Here is a 14,295-nt window from a genome sequence, read left to right on the forward strand (position 1 = left end):
TCTCTGCTGCCGAAAAGCGTGAAATAGTGCAATACCTTGGACAAGGTATGGAAACATTGGATATTTCAAGAAAACTTAGGCGTGATCATCGTACTGTGAAAAGATTTGTGGCTGATTCAGTGCACAGACGGGTTTGTTCAGATAAAGGCATAATGAGGAAGGTTTCTGCCAGACAAATTAATAGGATTAGGAGAGCAGCTGCTAAAATGCCATTGCAAAGCAGCAAACAGGTATTTGAAGCCGCTGGTGCCTCTGGAGTCCCGTGAAGCTCAAGGTGTAGGATCCTCCAGAGGTTTGCAAGTGTGCATAAAGCTATTATTCAGCCACCCCTAAACAATGCTCACAAGCAGAAACGGTTGCAGTGGGCTCAGAAATACATGAAGACGAATTTTCAAACCGTGTTGTTTACTGATGAGTGCCGTGCAACCCTGGATGGTCCAGATGGATGGAGTAGTGGATGGTTGGTGAATGGCCACCATGTCCCAACAAGGCTGCGACGTCAGCAAGGAGGTGGCAGAGTCATGTTTTGGGCTGGAATCATGGGGAGAGAGCTGGTAGGCCCCTTTAGGGTCCCTGACGGTGTGAAAATGACCTCTGCAAAGTACGTAGAGTTTATGATTGACCACTTTCTTCCATGGTACAAAAAGAAGAACCGTGCCTTGCGTAGCAAAATTATCTTCATGCATGACAATGCACCATCTCATGCTGCAAAGAGTACCTCTGTGTCATTGGCTGCTATGGGCATAAAAGGAGAGAAACTCATGATGTGGCCCCCAAGTTCCCCTGACCTCAACCCTATTGAGAACTTTTGGAGCATGCTCAAGCAAAATATCTGAGGGTGGGAGGCAGTTCACATCAAAACAGAAGCTCTGGGAGGCTATTCTGACATCCTGCAAAGATATTCAAGCAGAAACTGTCCAAATACTCACAAATTCAATGGATGCAAGAATTGTGAAGGTGATATCAAAGAAGGGGTCAGTTTCTGCTTGAATATCTTTGCAGGATGTCAGAATAGCCTCCCAGAGCTTCTGTTAACATGTAACTTGGCCTGCTAAGTTTTTTTTGATTGAAAGAGCTTTTGATTTCTGTAAATATGACCTCCTGATGCTGCAAATTCAACAAATTACCATTTTAGTTCTCTTTACAATCTTTAAAAGGTTTTGATCTCTGTTGTGCATAATAATTTGAAACAGTACATTTTGAGTTTTTTACTATTAAAAAAAAAAAATCTGTTATCATTAGGAGATTTGTTCAATAAAATTTGCATTATACTCCAACGGTTGATGGCTTGAAGATTATACTGAATGTCTTTTGCATCGACTATATAGGAAAATCAGCGAAAAATAACATTTGCATAAGAATTTGGAATGCAGTGTATCTATCTATCTACACTGTAGAGCTCTGTAACAATTAGTCCTCTTCTCTCTGTCACCCGGGATCACTGTGAGCGGAGAGTGAAGAGGGCTATATACAAAACATAACCATTAAAAAAATGGCAGTCAACAACAGATCAGTCAGTTTTTCTTGGCTGTTATGCATCAATGTGTCTCAAAATTTGAATCCATTCCCAGCCGTCTGACCGTTTTTAACCGCCATTTGCTATCTGTGTTCCATGGACTTTCAAAAAAAAAAAATTCATCCAGTTTTTTTTATATCGTTAGGGGTCTTCTGCCCAAACCCCCTGAAAACACCACAGTGCCCGTGTAGATCGTGACAATACCACTGTAGATATTTCCACATTATCTACAGGGAGAACTGGCACTATGTTGGCAATGCCCACACAGCACCAGTGTCCCCTGTAGGTAGTGCCAATATAATGCCAGTGCCCATGTAAATAGCGCCACAGCCCTGTACATAGCGTCACCCGCCCCTGCAGATAGCGCCAACCCCCCTGTAAACAGCACCACCGTAGCTCCCTGTAGGAGCGAAATCCCTCTGGCCGATGATTCAGGAAGCCCCTAATGTCTTCGTCCATATATGGACAGTGACGTCAGGGGTTAACTTTAAAAGCGGAATTCCCTGCCATAGCGGTGATTCCGCTCCAGGAGTAGCCCCTGACGTCATTCTCCATATATGGATAGTACACCAGGGGCTTCACCAGTAGCGGAATCCCCGGCCAGAGTGTTGGCTGGGGATTCTGCTCCTAGTGAGTGCCACTAACGCCACTGTCCAATTGGACAGTGACGTTAGGGGCTCTCTAGACGCGGAATCCCCAGCCAGTGTGATCGGACACCGAGGATTCCGCTCCTAGACAGTTCAGGTGGTGCTATCTACAGTGGGGGGTGTGATGCTATCTACAGCAGGGGGGGGGGGGGGTGGCATTATCTACAGCGGGGATGAAGAGACGACGGGGAATCCTTGGCCAGAGCGCTGGCCGGGGATTCCGATGCTGGAGGGAGGTTAGGTGGCGCTATCTACAGAGGGTTTTGCGCTACATACAGGGGGTTGTGGGTGGCACTATCTATAGTGGGGGGTGTATTCCGAGGCTCTCACACTGAAGCAACACTGCACTCGTTAAACCCGTTCCGGGATGTCAATGTCTATATAATATATATATATACATACTAACTGCACGGGGCATTGGCAGTTGTAACGTATATAGCCATATGGCAGGCGTGAAGGGATTAATATCCACTGTTTAACTTCGTTTTTAGGGCTAAAATTCTGTACCGATTACTTTCATAATAGATGTGTATGTAGGCAAGGGATGTGGATCTCACGATCAGAACAGCACTCTGTTACATATAACGTTTTGGCTGGTTGCAGTCACCACTAGAAGGAGCTTTAAGTTCTCAAAAGATACAGTGAAACCGCTTTGAGCCGACCACCCAAAATTACAAGGAAAAATAGACCTAAAGCAGTGGCGTAGCTATAACGGTTGTATTGGCGACCGGGCCCCAAAGCCAGTGGGACCCATGGCCCCCCACCCCATTTCTATCTGCAGCTATTGTAGTAACTGGAGTCTATGCAGTAAACTACACAGGCCCCTGTTACTTCAGTAACAATATACTTACCCACCTCGCTCCTGAGTCAGGTCCAGGGGGGGTTGAGTCATGACTTCTTTCAGCGTCACAACGTTATGTGCGCTGTGCACAACTTCGTGACGAGGAATGGCATCAGAACCCACGCTGCACACCGAGCTGGAGATGACCCGATTCAGGAGCAAGGAAGATAGGATATGATACAGGGCCCATGACGTATTCTTATACTTCTCATGTGTGATACTGTCACTTAAGAGACCCAACAATGCAGCTGAAAGTTGTGGGCCGTCGGCCATGAAGTGAAGTTGGGGGGCCCAAGTAGGAATTTTTGCAGCGGGGCCCATGAACCTTTAGCTATGCCACTGAATTTAAGGGGCTGGTCCTCTCAAAGAAAAAAGTACACAGCATGCAGGTGAAAACGGTCTGATGCAGTCAGCAAATTGTACGGCACACAAACCCAAATAAACAGCCCAAAATCATGTCTTCTGTGTTTAATGACAAGTTCTCTGGTAGTACAGCATGCAAATTTTCCTACATCATTACCTGTTGTGGACAAGTATAAGAATGAGGGTTTTGATAGCAGAAGTGCTTGGCATCACATCAGCATATTACACAGAACCAGGCACTGACTAGGACTAATAAAACAACCACAGTACTGTAAACTAGTCGCCCCAGCCCACACACAACCATAGGTGGCTCCCAATCTGCCCCAATGGTGACAACTTCCTCTCCCAGTTCAGAATGGCCAAATCATATTTGGTCCCCAGCATGGCTCCCCCTCTGCATACTTGGTCCCCAGCATGGCTCCCCCACTGCATACCTGGCCCCAAGCATGGCTCCCCAACTGCATACCTGGCACCCAGCATGGCTCCCCCACTGCATACCTGGCACCCAGCATGGCTCCCCCACTGCATACCTGGCACCCAGCATGGCTCCCCCACTGCATACCTGGCACCCAGCATGGCTCCCCCACTGCATACCTGGCACCCAGCATGGCTCCCCCACTACATACCTGGCACCCAGCATGGCTCCCCCACTGCATACCTGGCACCCAGCATGGCTCCCCCACTGCATACCTGGCACCCAGCATGGCTCCCCCACTGCCTACCTGGTCCCCAGCATGGCTCCCCCACTGCATACCTGGTCCCCAGCATGGCTCCCCCTGCATAGCTGGTCCCCAGTATGTCTCCCCCACTGCATACCTGGACCCCAGCATGGATCCCCCACTGTATACCTGGTCCCCAGCATGGCTTCCCTCTCATTCTTATACAGTACACCAGCATGTCTCCTCTCACCATGGCTCCCCTCATTCTGAGATGAGCCTCCTTTCTCCATATGTCCCTCTCAGTGCAGTCTGCAGGCTCCCTTGCTCAGCAATCGGATCGGCTGTTCATTGCGGCATGATGCGTGCTGCACCCTTCATCCTCCCTCTATGGTGCTGGAAAAGCATTCCCTCCTGCTCTCTGCTCCAGTCAGGCAGCGCAATGTTGGCAGCTTCTGTACCCTAATGTGCCAAACAAGTCTCCTGCTCTCTACGTCCAGCAGACCCACATCCAGATGATTCACAGTGCATGTAAGTACAATTTGTGATCTCTTTTCAAAGGGGTTCTCATTGAAAAATGTGCCCAAAAGTGTGTCTGGGATAAAGGGTGGTGTGCTTATAGGAGGGGTATGTCCCATAGACTATAATGGGGAGAGAATCCATCACAGAAAAATTCTGTCTGGATAGGGTTGGGGGTCATCTCAAATGGATGGTTATCTGGGGAGGTTTCACTGTACATATACTGAATAAGCAGTATGCTGAACAATACTAGTGGGGTGGAGCACATAGCGGGATTTTCTTGGGAGAAAAAAAAATGCTTTACAACATGTAATTTATTTTCCATTATTTTATTCATGTTTAAGATTACAGATTCCTTATTGCTGATCTAATACAATCACTCATACATTAAAATGTAAACTATTAAGAATAATGTGGCTGTGAACACTGCATCGCCTTTCTGACTGCGGTACAGGACAATAAATGTAGACTGTCAGACTTCTCTGCTGCTGAGAAAGCTACAGTGGACTGTGCATCGCATACCAGCAACATTGAGGTTTAATGTTAGTCAATGCCCAAACAACAGCTCTTAAATACATTTTGCTGGTATACTTTATATCCGGTTAGTCTGAAGATAATCTATGTCCCTTATAATGGAGAATTCCGGACACCAAAACAAGACTTAACGGTTTAAAGAAACCCTTGAGCTTCAGGAGTGATAGGATGCAAGTGATATTCTAAAGACATCCAGAAGATGCACTTCTATAGTTTAATTAGAACTACAGTGAATCAGTCAACTATACACAGTGGAGAAGCCATACTGTAATCTGAATATATATATATATATATATATATATATATATATATATATATATATATATATATCTATCTCTCCACATAATTAATTTAAGGCGGCAAAACGGCCGGTGGATTTCATGCTTTGGTTTATAGTTCCTAGTGATTTGATCTTCACGAATATTGATTCAGGCAATAATAAATCTGGCCTCGTGCGTATGTGTCTGGCGGAACAAGTAGCCAAAAGAAAAAAAAAAACACTGATTTGTAAAATTAATAACCTATCAAATATATTAAAATATTTTTTTTTCCCGCAAGTTCTGCTAGCAAACCACTGTGGGGCAGTAAAATAAAGGAGAATAGAATCTTTAGATCTATGAGACGGGCCAGGAAGCGCTAATACTTGGCTTAAAGTCTCTTTACACAGGCAGTTTTCTGCCTATAACAAGTAGATCGACGCTGGTTTAAAGACCCTTTTACACAGACCAATGCAAACTGTATGGGGACGAACGATCGATATGATCGTTCGACCCCATACAGTTTGTATATTGTTGGATGCACACCCCGTTTACATGGGCAGATGTGCTGATAAGGCTGCATAAAAGATGCGATCAGTCGATAAACAATAGTTGGCACGCTTTTTTCGGCTGATCGCTGTAATTGGGCCTTTAGTCTCCTAGCAGGGTATTAACTAGAAAATTGAGCAGATATAATATTATATATATCTATATATGTATATCTATATAGATATATCTATATATATATAGATATATCTATATATAGATATATCTATATATATATATATATATATATATATAGAGAAACTTTGAGACATGCCAAAAATGTTATAGCTACACAAATGTAGCTTTTTCAGCAAAGCTGTCAAGTGGGAGCTCGTGGGTGGCTGCTATTAGGAACAGATTAGGAGGAATTCACAGCTTTAGCAGGGAATGTGTAGGGTCCCTTTGGTGAGGGTGGCTCAATAAGATTAACTACTGCTGGCAAATTAATAAGAAACTTCTAGTCATTTGATATACATAAACAAAGCCTTTCATTCAGTGGTCAGAGTTGGGCTAATGAACCACCTCTAGGGGCAAGTAGAAGGAAGTGTAGATAATGCATTCTATTAAATTGTACACATAGATAAGACTAGTAAGCCTCGCACTGAGAAATATGTTATACAGTAGTAAAAAAAAACATAGGTTTCTGTCCTTTAGCAGCAATTCATTTCGATTATTTTCTATATGCTTATTAGTATAGAACGTTTAGGACAGAATAAAGGCCCCAGAAAACAGTATGCTGTGCTGCAGAGACAAAGCATCCCACTTAATAATGAATTCATCAGAGGTTCAATTGGTAACATTTGCTTTACCTCTCAATGGTCAGAAAACCTACAGAGGTGGCCAGAAATGTTATACAATTACGTGTAGTCATCTAAAAAGTAGAATGCTGCTTAATTTTGCCTTTTTATGACCTTGGGAGATTCACCTTGCACCCGTGTGCAATCTATTCCTCAGGTTCAACTAAAAAGGTAAATATGAAATGCCAAAGCCTCTTGTACACGGGATAGAAATGCTGTGGAATTTACGGAAGATAATTTGACATGCTGTAGATCAAGAATCCGCACCACAGGTCAATTTCTCAACTTGGTTATCTGCTACTGTAATACATTGCGGGATTTCCAGAAGGAAATTCCAAATCATTTTGGTCCCGTGTGCAGAAAGCCTAAGACTCCAAACAGGATATTGGAAACGTCATGGCAGATTATCAACATTGCCAGGATAAGGAAAAGAAAATAGGGAATTCTCTTACTAACCTTTCATTTGACAAGATTAGAATGAACACCTTTGAGTCTTCACGTCTACCCAAAATAGTCTTAAGTTTTTGTCTAGAGATTCATTTGTTCTCTAAGCTCTGTCACATGGCCTTTTTCACACACAAAGTGACACTTTTCAGTGACTGAATCCGCATGGAAAATGCCTCTTTTGGATCCCATTGAGAATCATACAGACCGCCGAAGCAAAATCAGCAGCGCAAAAAAAAAAGAAGCCAGCTGCCCTATCTTGGCGCAGAATCAACACCACAAATTCCCATTAAAATAATAAGCCGAAAAACAGTCAAATGCAAGGAGTGATCTTTTTTGCGTCAAAATATGCCAAAAGCAGCAGCTAAAACAGTATGCATGACAGGCTGATTTGGAGGCAGATTAAGCGACTTTTTTCAGCCTCACCTAAATACCATGTGAACATACACTTACTGGGGGGTAGGTGGCACGAGAGCGAAGAAAACCGCTACGCCTCTTGATCTCAGGAAAGGGAATCCTCACAAGGAAAATATGAGGGGCCACAGCTGGAAACTGACTCTTGACATTACATGTTAAAAATGTTATTAACTTGGTGGCAGTCAATCTATGAATTAAAATAAAAAACGGCAGACAGCAGCAGTACACTTCATTAATTCAGAGTAAGGCTGTGTTCACCCAGTATTCAATTCCGTTGATGGGTTCCGCTAGACCTTTCCATTGGAGGAACCCATCAACGGAAATGAAAACGGAAACCATAGCTTCCATTTGCATTTCCATTGATTTCAATGGTAATGCTTCCGTCGCAAATGGTTTCCGTTGTGTAAGGTTTCTTTTTTAAGCACAAACAATAGCGCAGTCGACATCGCTATTGTTTCCGTAAAAGAAAACCTTTACGGAACGGAAACAAACAGAAACCATTTGCAACAGAAGTAATACCATTTAAATCAATGGTAATGTAATTGGAAGCAATAGTTTCCGTTTGCATTTCCGTTGCGTTCCTCCGACGGAAAGGTCTAGCGGAACCGAACGCTGATGTGAACACACCCTAAAAAGTAGCACAAAGATTCAGTAAAAAGTCAGCACTTCATATGGAATAATGCAAAATGTACAAGCGTGGATCATTATGTTTTGCATTAATTTAATCATGTAGCTACCAACAGGTATCACAGTTTAGTGAATGACTACGTAGTGTCGTAACATTTTAGAGGCATCACAGCAGCTTAAGAGGTGGAGGTTAATAATACGATCATTTCCATTACCTGACACAAGAGAAAAGAAAAACAAAAACCCAAAGACACAAAAACCCCATCACGATTAAAAACCACAATAAAATAGATTTAGGTCACTTTACAGTTTTCTTTTAAGACATCCACACTTCGCATCCTTCAGAATAATCAATATTAAAAGAGAAAATAAAAATGCAAGTTAATGCAAAATAAATTCATTTTCATTTCCTGATTCATGCTTGTTAACTTGTTCCCCTTCCCATGTGCTGCTGGGATGAGTAGTGTTAATGGATAAGTACAGCATAAATCTGGAGGGACTCAAGGATCTAAAAACAAGCCCCCACCCCCTTAAAAAACAAAACAAAAAAAAACCAAACAGAACACCCCAGCAATCTGTGGATTAGCACAGACAGTATATTCTAGGCATCTTCACTTTAATAAATACCCTAATATAATGTTTGCTAATATGGCAGAAAGTCCAGTTCTTGTAGTAAGCGCTGGCTGTACACTGGCTGCGAAACGCTTCATATTTTCATTTGATTTATTCCAGAATCCCCCATCTTTCCACAGCTTTTTTTTGTGGTATTCAGATGAACTCAATACCTAAAAGGGAAAACAAAAACATTGGAGAAAATTCCAGCACTGGTTGGATCAGTAGTACAGATGGATATTATAAGATACCAAGACTGTGTATACCTGCTAATAAAGATACACTAGGAAAATACTATATTGCCTTGTTCACGCCATTTTTATCCCTCAATCAACACCGGTAATATATTCTAAAGTGAGGAAACGTATAAAAGAACGAGCTGGCACCACCAGTGATGGGCAGGCACAGCTCCTGTGTCCGTACCATCCTAACGACGTACATTTATGTCATACAGCAGGAACTTTAAGGTTCCCATGACTATGTCATGGGGTTCTAAGTAGATAAGGATCCCAGCTTCATGTAGACTCATAGGAGATTAATGTCTTTTTCCCAGAACGGGCAATTATCACCTATCCACCTATCACTGGGGTCCCATCGATTGTGAGAATCTGGGTCTCTAAAGCCCCATTCCTCCTCCCTGCTCGAATGCAGTAAGGGAGGAATTTTAATGGAGAGGCAGCCAAGCATGCGCCCACTACTCTATTTAATGTCTATGGAACTGACTGAAACAGCCAAACACTATACTCGGCTGTTTCCGTCATTCGCATAGACTTTGAATGGAGCAGCAGCGCGCATGCTCGTCAGTCGCTCCATTCGAATTCCTCCCTTATTGCTGTAGAGCAGTGAGGAGGAACAAGGGGTTCAGGGCCCGCTTCTTACAATCAGTGGGTATCTCAGCGGTGGGCCCCCAGCGATCACACAATTATCACTTATCCTGTGGATAGGTGATAATTGTCCATTCTGGGACAACCCCTTTAAAAGTGACTAACTGCAAAAGCAAAAAAGTACATACCTATAGTAGTTTGGTTTGAATGGGCCATTCTTATTCAGACCAAGATATTTGGCCTGCTCATCGGAAAGTTCAGTCAGGTGGGCATCAAATGTGGGAAGATGGAGGCTTGCCACATATTCATCTAAATTGTAAGAAAAACATCCAGTTCAAATGTATGCAAGGATTGTAAAGCCAAATCTAAAATCGTATAACATGTGTAAAACTACATGCAGTTGTAATAACTGAAACACTTACCCATTTTCTTAGGCAAGAGGTAGACATCCTGCTTGTAGCGACCCTCAGGGGCATTGTAAAGTTCTATGAGTGCGAGTGCCTATGAATGTGCAGACAAGTGGGTCAGGGTAGCAGAGGACAATGAAGAGAGCTGTAATGCAGACTAATATAGAAACGCTAATCATCAAGATATGTAAAGAATATTCATAAATACTTTCTAAATCTTTTTTCTAGTTGTTTGGTAACTAGGGGACAATTATACTGTGGTGGCAGCGTTCACGAAAATAGTTGTTGTAGTGAAATTAAGGATCTAAGAAGCTTTGGATATGGTATTTTTAGAGCATTGTACTGGTTATCTAAATCTGACCATTCTGTGATTTCAGACGGGAGTTTTCTGGATGGCTTGTTGTATAAGGTCAGACTGTGAAGGTTGTGGTTTTAGATGACAACGCGATAAAACAAATTGCCCAATGATCTCTGCCTTGATTTGTGGCCTGGTCTGGGCTTCTATAGATGGGATACAGATCTGTTTGGCACCAACGACTTTCCAATGACTGCACCCCACAATGACCAAAGAAAACCCAACAAAGAAAATTACGTTTTCTACAGATAGGTCTGTCCAATCAGCGTTAGTCAGACAGACGGCAGAAAAAGGGGCTAATCCGGCCTTTTCAGACATCCAAAATGTCAAGTGTATGGCCAGCTTTACGATTGGACAAGTGCAAACTATCGACTGCTAAAATTAGGAGTAAAGTAATCTTACTATAACATACTTTAAGAATTGTCAAGAATCAAGTGTTTTATAATGAACTTCATACTTTTAGCACATTACAAAGCAAGATATATAATTCTGATGTAGAACTGTGAAATACTGACCTGTGTGGTAGCAGTAATGGATAACACGAAAGTGGGAACAGTAGAACAGCTGAGGTTAAGCAGCCGTCCCTGTGAGAAAAATTACAGAAAACAATTAGAAACAAATATTTTCCAACACATTCATTACGCCTGACAAGTTCAGTGATCGGTCACGAAAAAAATAAAGTCACAGGAAAGGGAAACTGATCAGTATTTTATAAGTATCAGGGAACCCACACCTTAAAAAAAAATTAGCTGTATAGAACATCCAAAGTATATCCCTAAACGTCGGGTTTTTGCCACTGCTGTCCAGGTTTCTTTGTACTTAAATTTATTTAAGAATATAAACAAAATACGAATTCAGTTAATGTAGACAGTCCAGCCATAACACTAAGGCTACATTCAAACAACAGGGAAAAGCGGCCACATGACGGACGTTTTTTAACAGCCGTCACATGGGCGTTTTCAGAACAATGTAGTTCTATGGCTGTACTCACACTGCCATGTTTTTAATGAGCCGTGAACACTGGCCGGCAAAAAATAAGATGTCCTATTTTTGGCTGTTTTCACGGCCAGACAACCCCCAAAGAACTAAATGGATCAGTTTTTAATGGCCGTTTTTCAGGAATAAATCCTTGTGAGGGCCGTTAAAAACTGATCCTGGCCAAGAGGAATCCCAGGGCACAGCGCTACTTTAAGAGCCAGAGCCCCCTCACGTCACTGTCCCTATATGGACAGTGACATTAGCGGATCCTTCTGGTGCGGAATCCCCGGCCAGAACGTTGCTGACGCTCTGGCCAGCGATTCCGCTCCTGGAGGAGCCTCTGGCATTACTATCCATATATGGACAGTGACGTAAGGGATCCTTCTGGCGCGGAATCCCACGGCTAGAGCATCGGCAACGCTCTGGCTGGGAATTCTGATCCTAGAGGGAGGCCCAATAGCGCTATCTACAGGGGAGGGTGGGGCGTGGCGCTACATATAAGGTGCACTGTGGCACCTTATATGTGGGCACTATCTACAGTGGGCACTATGGTGTTTTCAGGGGGTTTGAATAAAAAAAAAAATTTAAAAAATTATATATAATAAGACAAATTAAATCTAGTATTTTTTTATATGTTGTTTTTTTAACGGCCATGAAAAACGGATGGCGAACAGCCATTAAAACCTCAGAGACTAACTCGAAATGGTTGAAAATTGACACACTGATGCAAAACGGCCATGAAAAACTGATAGTTGATCCGCTTTTAATGCCCCTTTTTTTTCACCGCCGTGTGAATAAAGCCGAAAAGCACTTGTCTAATATTGTGTAGAGTCTGGCACCAATGTTAGAAGTAAATCATTCAAGTCCTGCAAGTTGCGAGGTGGAGCTTGCATGGCAAACATGAGACAAGGGGTTGGCAAAGTAGGCAGCTGTCTAGCCACGAAGTTAAAGGGCACAATTTAGGCTATATATAAAAAAAAAAAAGTTGTGCCTTTAAATTTCTTTATACAACCATTTGGAAACTATGGATTCGATTAGAACTTTTCTTTAGTATGCCAGGGGCAATTTAAGTAATGATTTTCTGACAGCCATCTTGCTTAATACATTTCTGGGCAATTTTTGTAGTGTGGCAGGGCGCATTATCCTGCTGAAAGAGGCCACTGCCATTCGGTAATACTGTTACCCTGAAGTGGTGTATTTGGTTTGCAACAATTTTTAGTTAGGTGGTACATGTCAAAGTAATATCCACTGCCTCCGCCAGCTTGCCTTCTCCCCATAGTGCAGGTAAGTGACGTACACGCACCCGGCAATCCACATGATGTAAAGAAACCAAGATTCATCAGACCAGCCACCTTCTTCCATTGCTCCATGGTCCAGTTCTAATGCTCACTTGCCCATTGTAGGTATTTTCCGCAGTGGACAGTGGTCAGCATGGACACACTGATCAGTCATCATAATTTGGCCCTGGTCAGTCGCTCAGATCATTACACTTGCCCATTTTTCCTGCTACAAAATCCTCAACTTCAAGACCTGACCGTTCACTTGCTGTTTAATGTATCGCACCCCTTGACAGGTGCCTTTGCAATGAGATAATCAGTGTTATTCTAATCGCTTATGTTACGGCTGATCGGAGTATAAGGCTGGGGTCTCTAAATGCCCCCAATGGGGCTGAACCTGCGTCGGCATGTAGATAAGCACGCCTTGCAAATTAACAATGAAAGTGCGTTTACCTGCAGTAAATGTGCAAACTGCACTAATCTACATCGTGGGTGCACCTTGGCCGCAGTACTTTTGCAACATGAGAACACAGTCTATGGGTCTGTGATTTGTTAATAAGCCCCAATACAATAAGTGCGGAAATACAGTATAGGAGGGATATAGTACCTCAGCCAAAAGAACAATCCTCTTGCCATCAGGGAAGATGACATGGTCAACTTGAGACCGAACCCGCTCCCATGTCAATTCAGGAGTGCGCAGGCTTGCCTGAGAAGAGAATAAAGAAATTTATCAATTAGGGGACACTTTCCATATCCAACACTGCTGAAAAAGAGAGGTTTCAAAACAGTGGAGTTCTGTTAGCGCCTTCCTGAGTTCAGGGTCCATAAGATGAACGTGTCGGCTGTACGAAACAGTCGACACTTCAGTGCAACAGGGGGTGGGTCCCACTCGTTTAACCCCTTAGATCCCACGGTCAATAGCGACCCTGCCATCTAAGCCGTTATGAAGGGGCGGCTTCTTCGGACGTCCCCAAAATAACGCCATCACAGGGTGCCAATGGATGTCTTTCCAGCCTGGGGGGCCTTATGAAAGGCCACAGGTCTGCCATTTTTTGTGCTCCTACTCAGTCCTGCCGGAGTCAGGGCTTCATGGCAGCCTATCAAAATCACGGTATACTGCAATACATTAGTATTGCAGTATATCGTGCAAGCAATCCAACAATCGCTGTTTCAACGATCAATGTTTATTTTGTTAGTCCCCTATATTTAAAAAGTTTAAAATAAAAACCCTTTCCCATTTTCCCCAAAAAGCAATGTAAAAACAATTATTTTTTTTTAACATAACTGGTATCGTCGTGCCCGTAAAAGTCTAAACTAAAACAATATAGCATTAGTTAACACTGTAAAAAAAAAATAAAAAAAATGCCGATATCGCTATTATTGGTCACCTAAACTTAAAAACAAAAAAAATTAAAAAGAGTGATGAGTTTTGTACCCCAAAATGGTACGAATAAAAATTACAGTTTACCCCGCAAAAAATAAACCCTCGCATCGCTCAAAAAAAAATAATTAAAAAAAGTTATGGTTCCCAGAATGTGGCAACAAAGAACAAAATTCAGGGTAAATAAATTAAATTATATATATATATATATATATATATATATATATACACACACACACACACACACATACACACACACACACACATACATATATATATATATATATATATATATAT

At 42.5% G+C, this 14,295-nt stretch overlaps 1 protein-coding gene across 6 annotated transcripts in view; it reads right to left on the reverse strand.

The window, feature by feature from the left end:
* Positions 1-4,855: 4,855 nt before the first annotated feature.
* The window catches only part of AHCYL2 (adenosylhomocysteinase like 2), a 145,289-nt gene continuing 135,849 nt past the window's right edge, over positions 4,856-14,295 (reverse strand). For all 6 annotated transcript variants that reach the window (XM_075857541.1, XM_075857542.1, XM_075857540.1 and 3 more), the window contains exons 13-17: positions 13,225-13,323; positions 10,878-10,946; positions 10,023-10,101; positions 9,789-9,909; positions 4,856-8,949 (exon numbers count right to left, since the gene is read on the reverse strand). In XM_075857541.1, coding sequence (XP_075713656.1) covers positions 8,943-8,949; positions 9,789-9,909; positions 10,023-10,101; positions 10,878-10,946; positions 13,225-13,323 — 375 coding nt within the window. In that variant the 3' untranslated portion in view covers positions 4,856-8,942. The remainder of the gene's footprint in view (positions 8,950-9,788; positions 9,910-10,022; positions 10,102-10,877; positions 10,947-13,224; positions 13,324-14,295) is intronic.

Source organism: Rhinoderma darwinii, chromosome 3 (assembly GCF_050947455.1).
Source record: "Rhinoderma darwinii isolate aRhiDar2 chromosome 3, aRhiDar2.hap1, whole genome shotgun sequence".
NCBI lineage: Eukaryota > Metazoa > Chordata > Amphibia > Anura > Rhinodermatidae > Rhinoderma > Rhinoderma darwinii.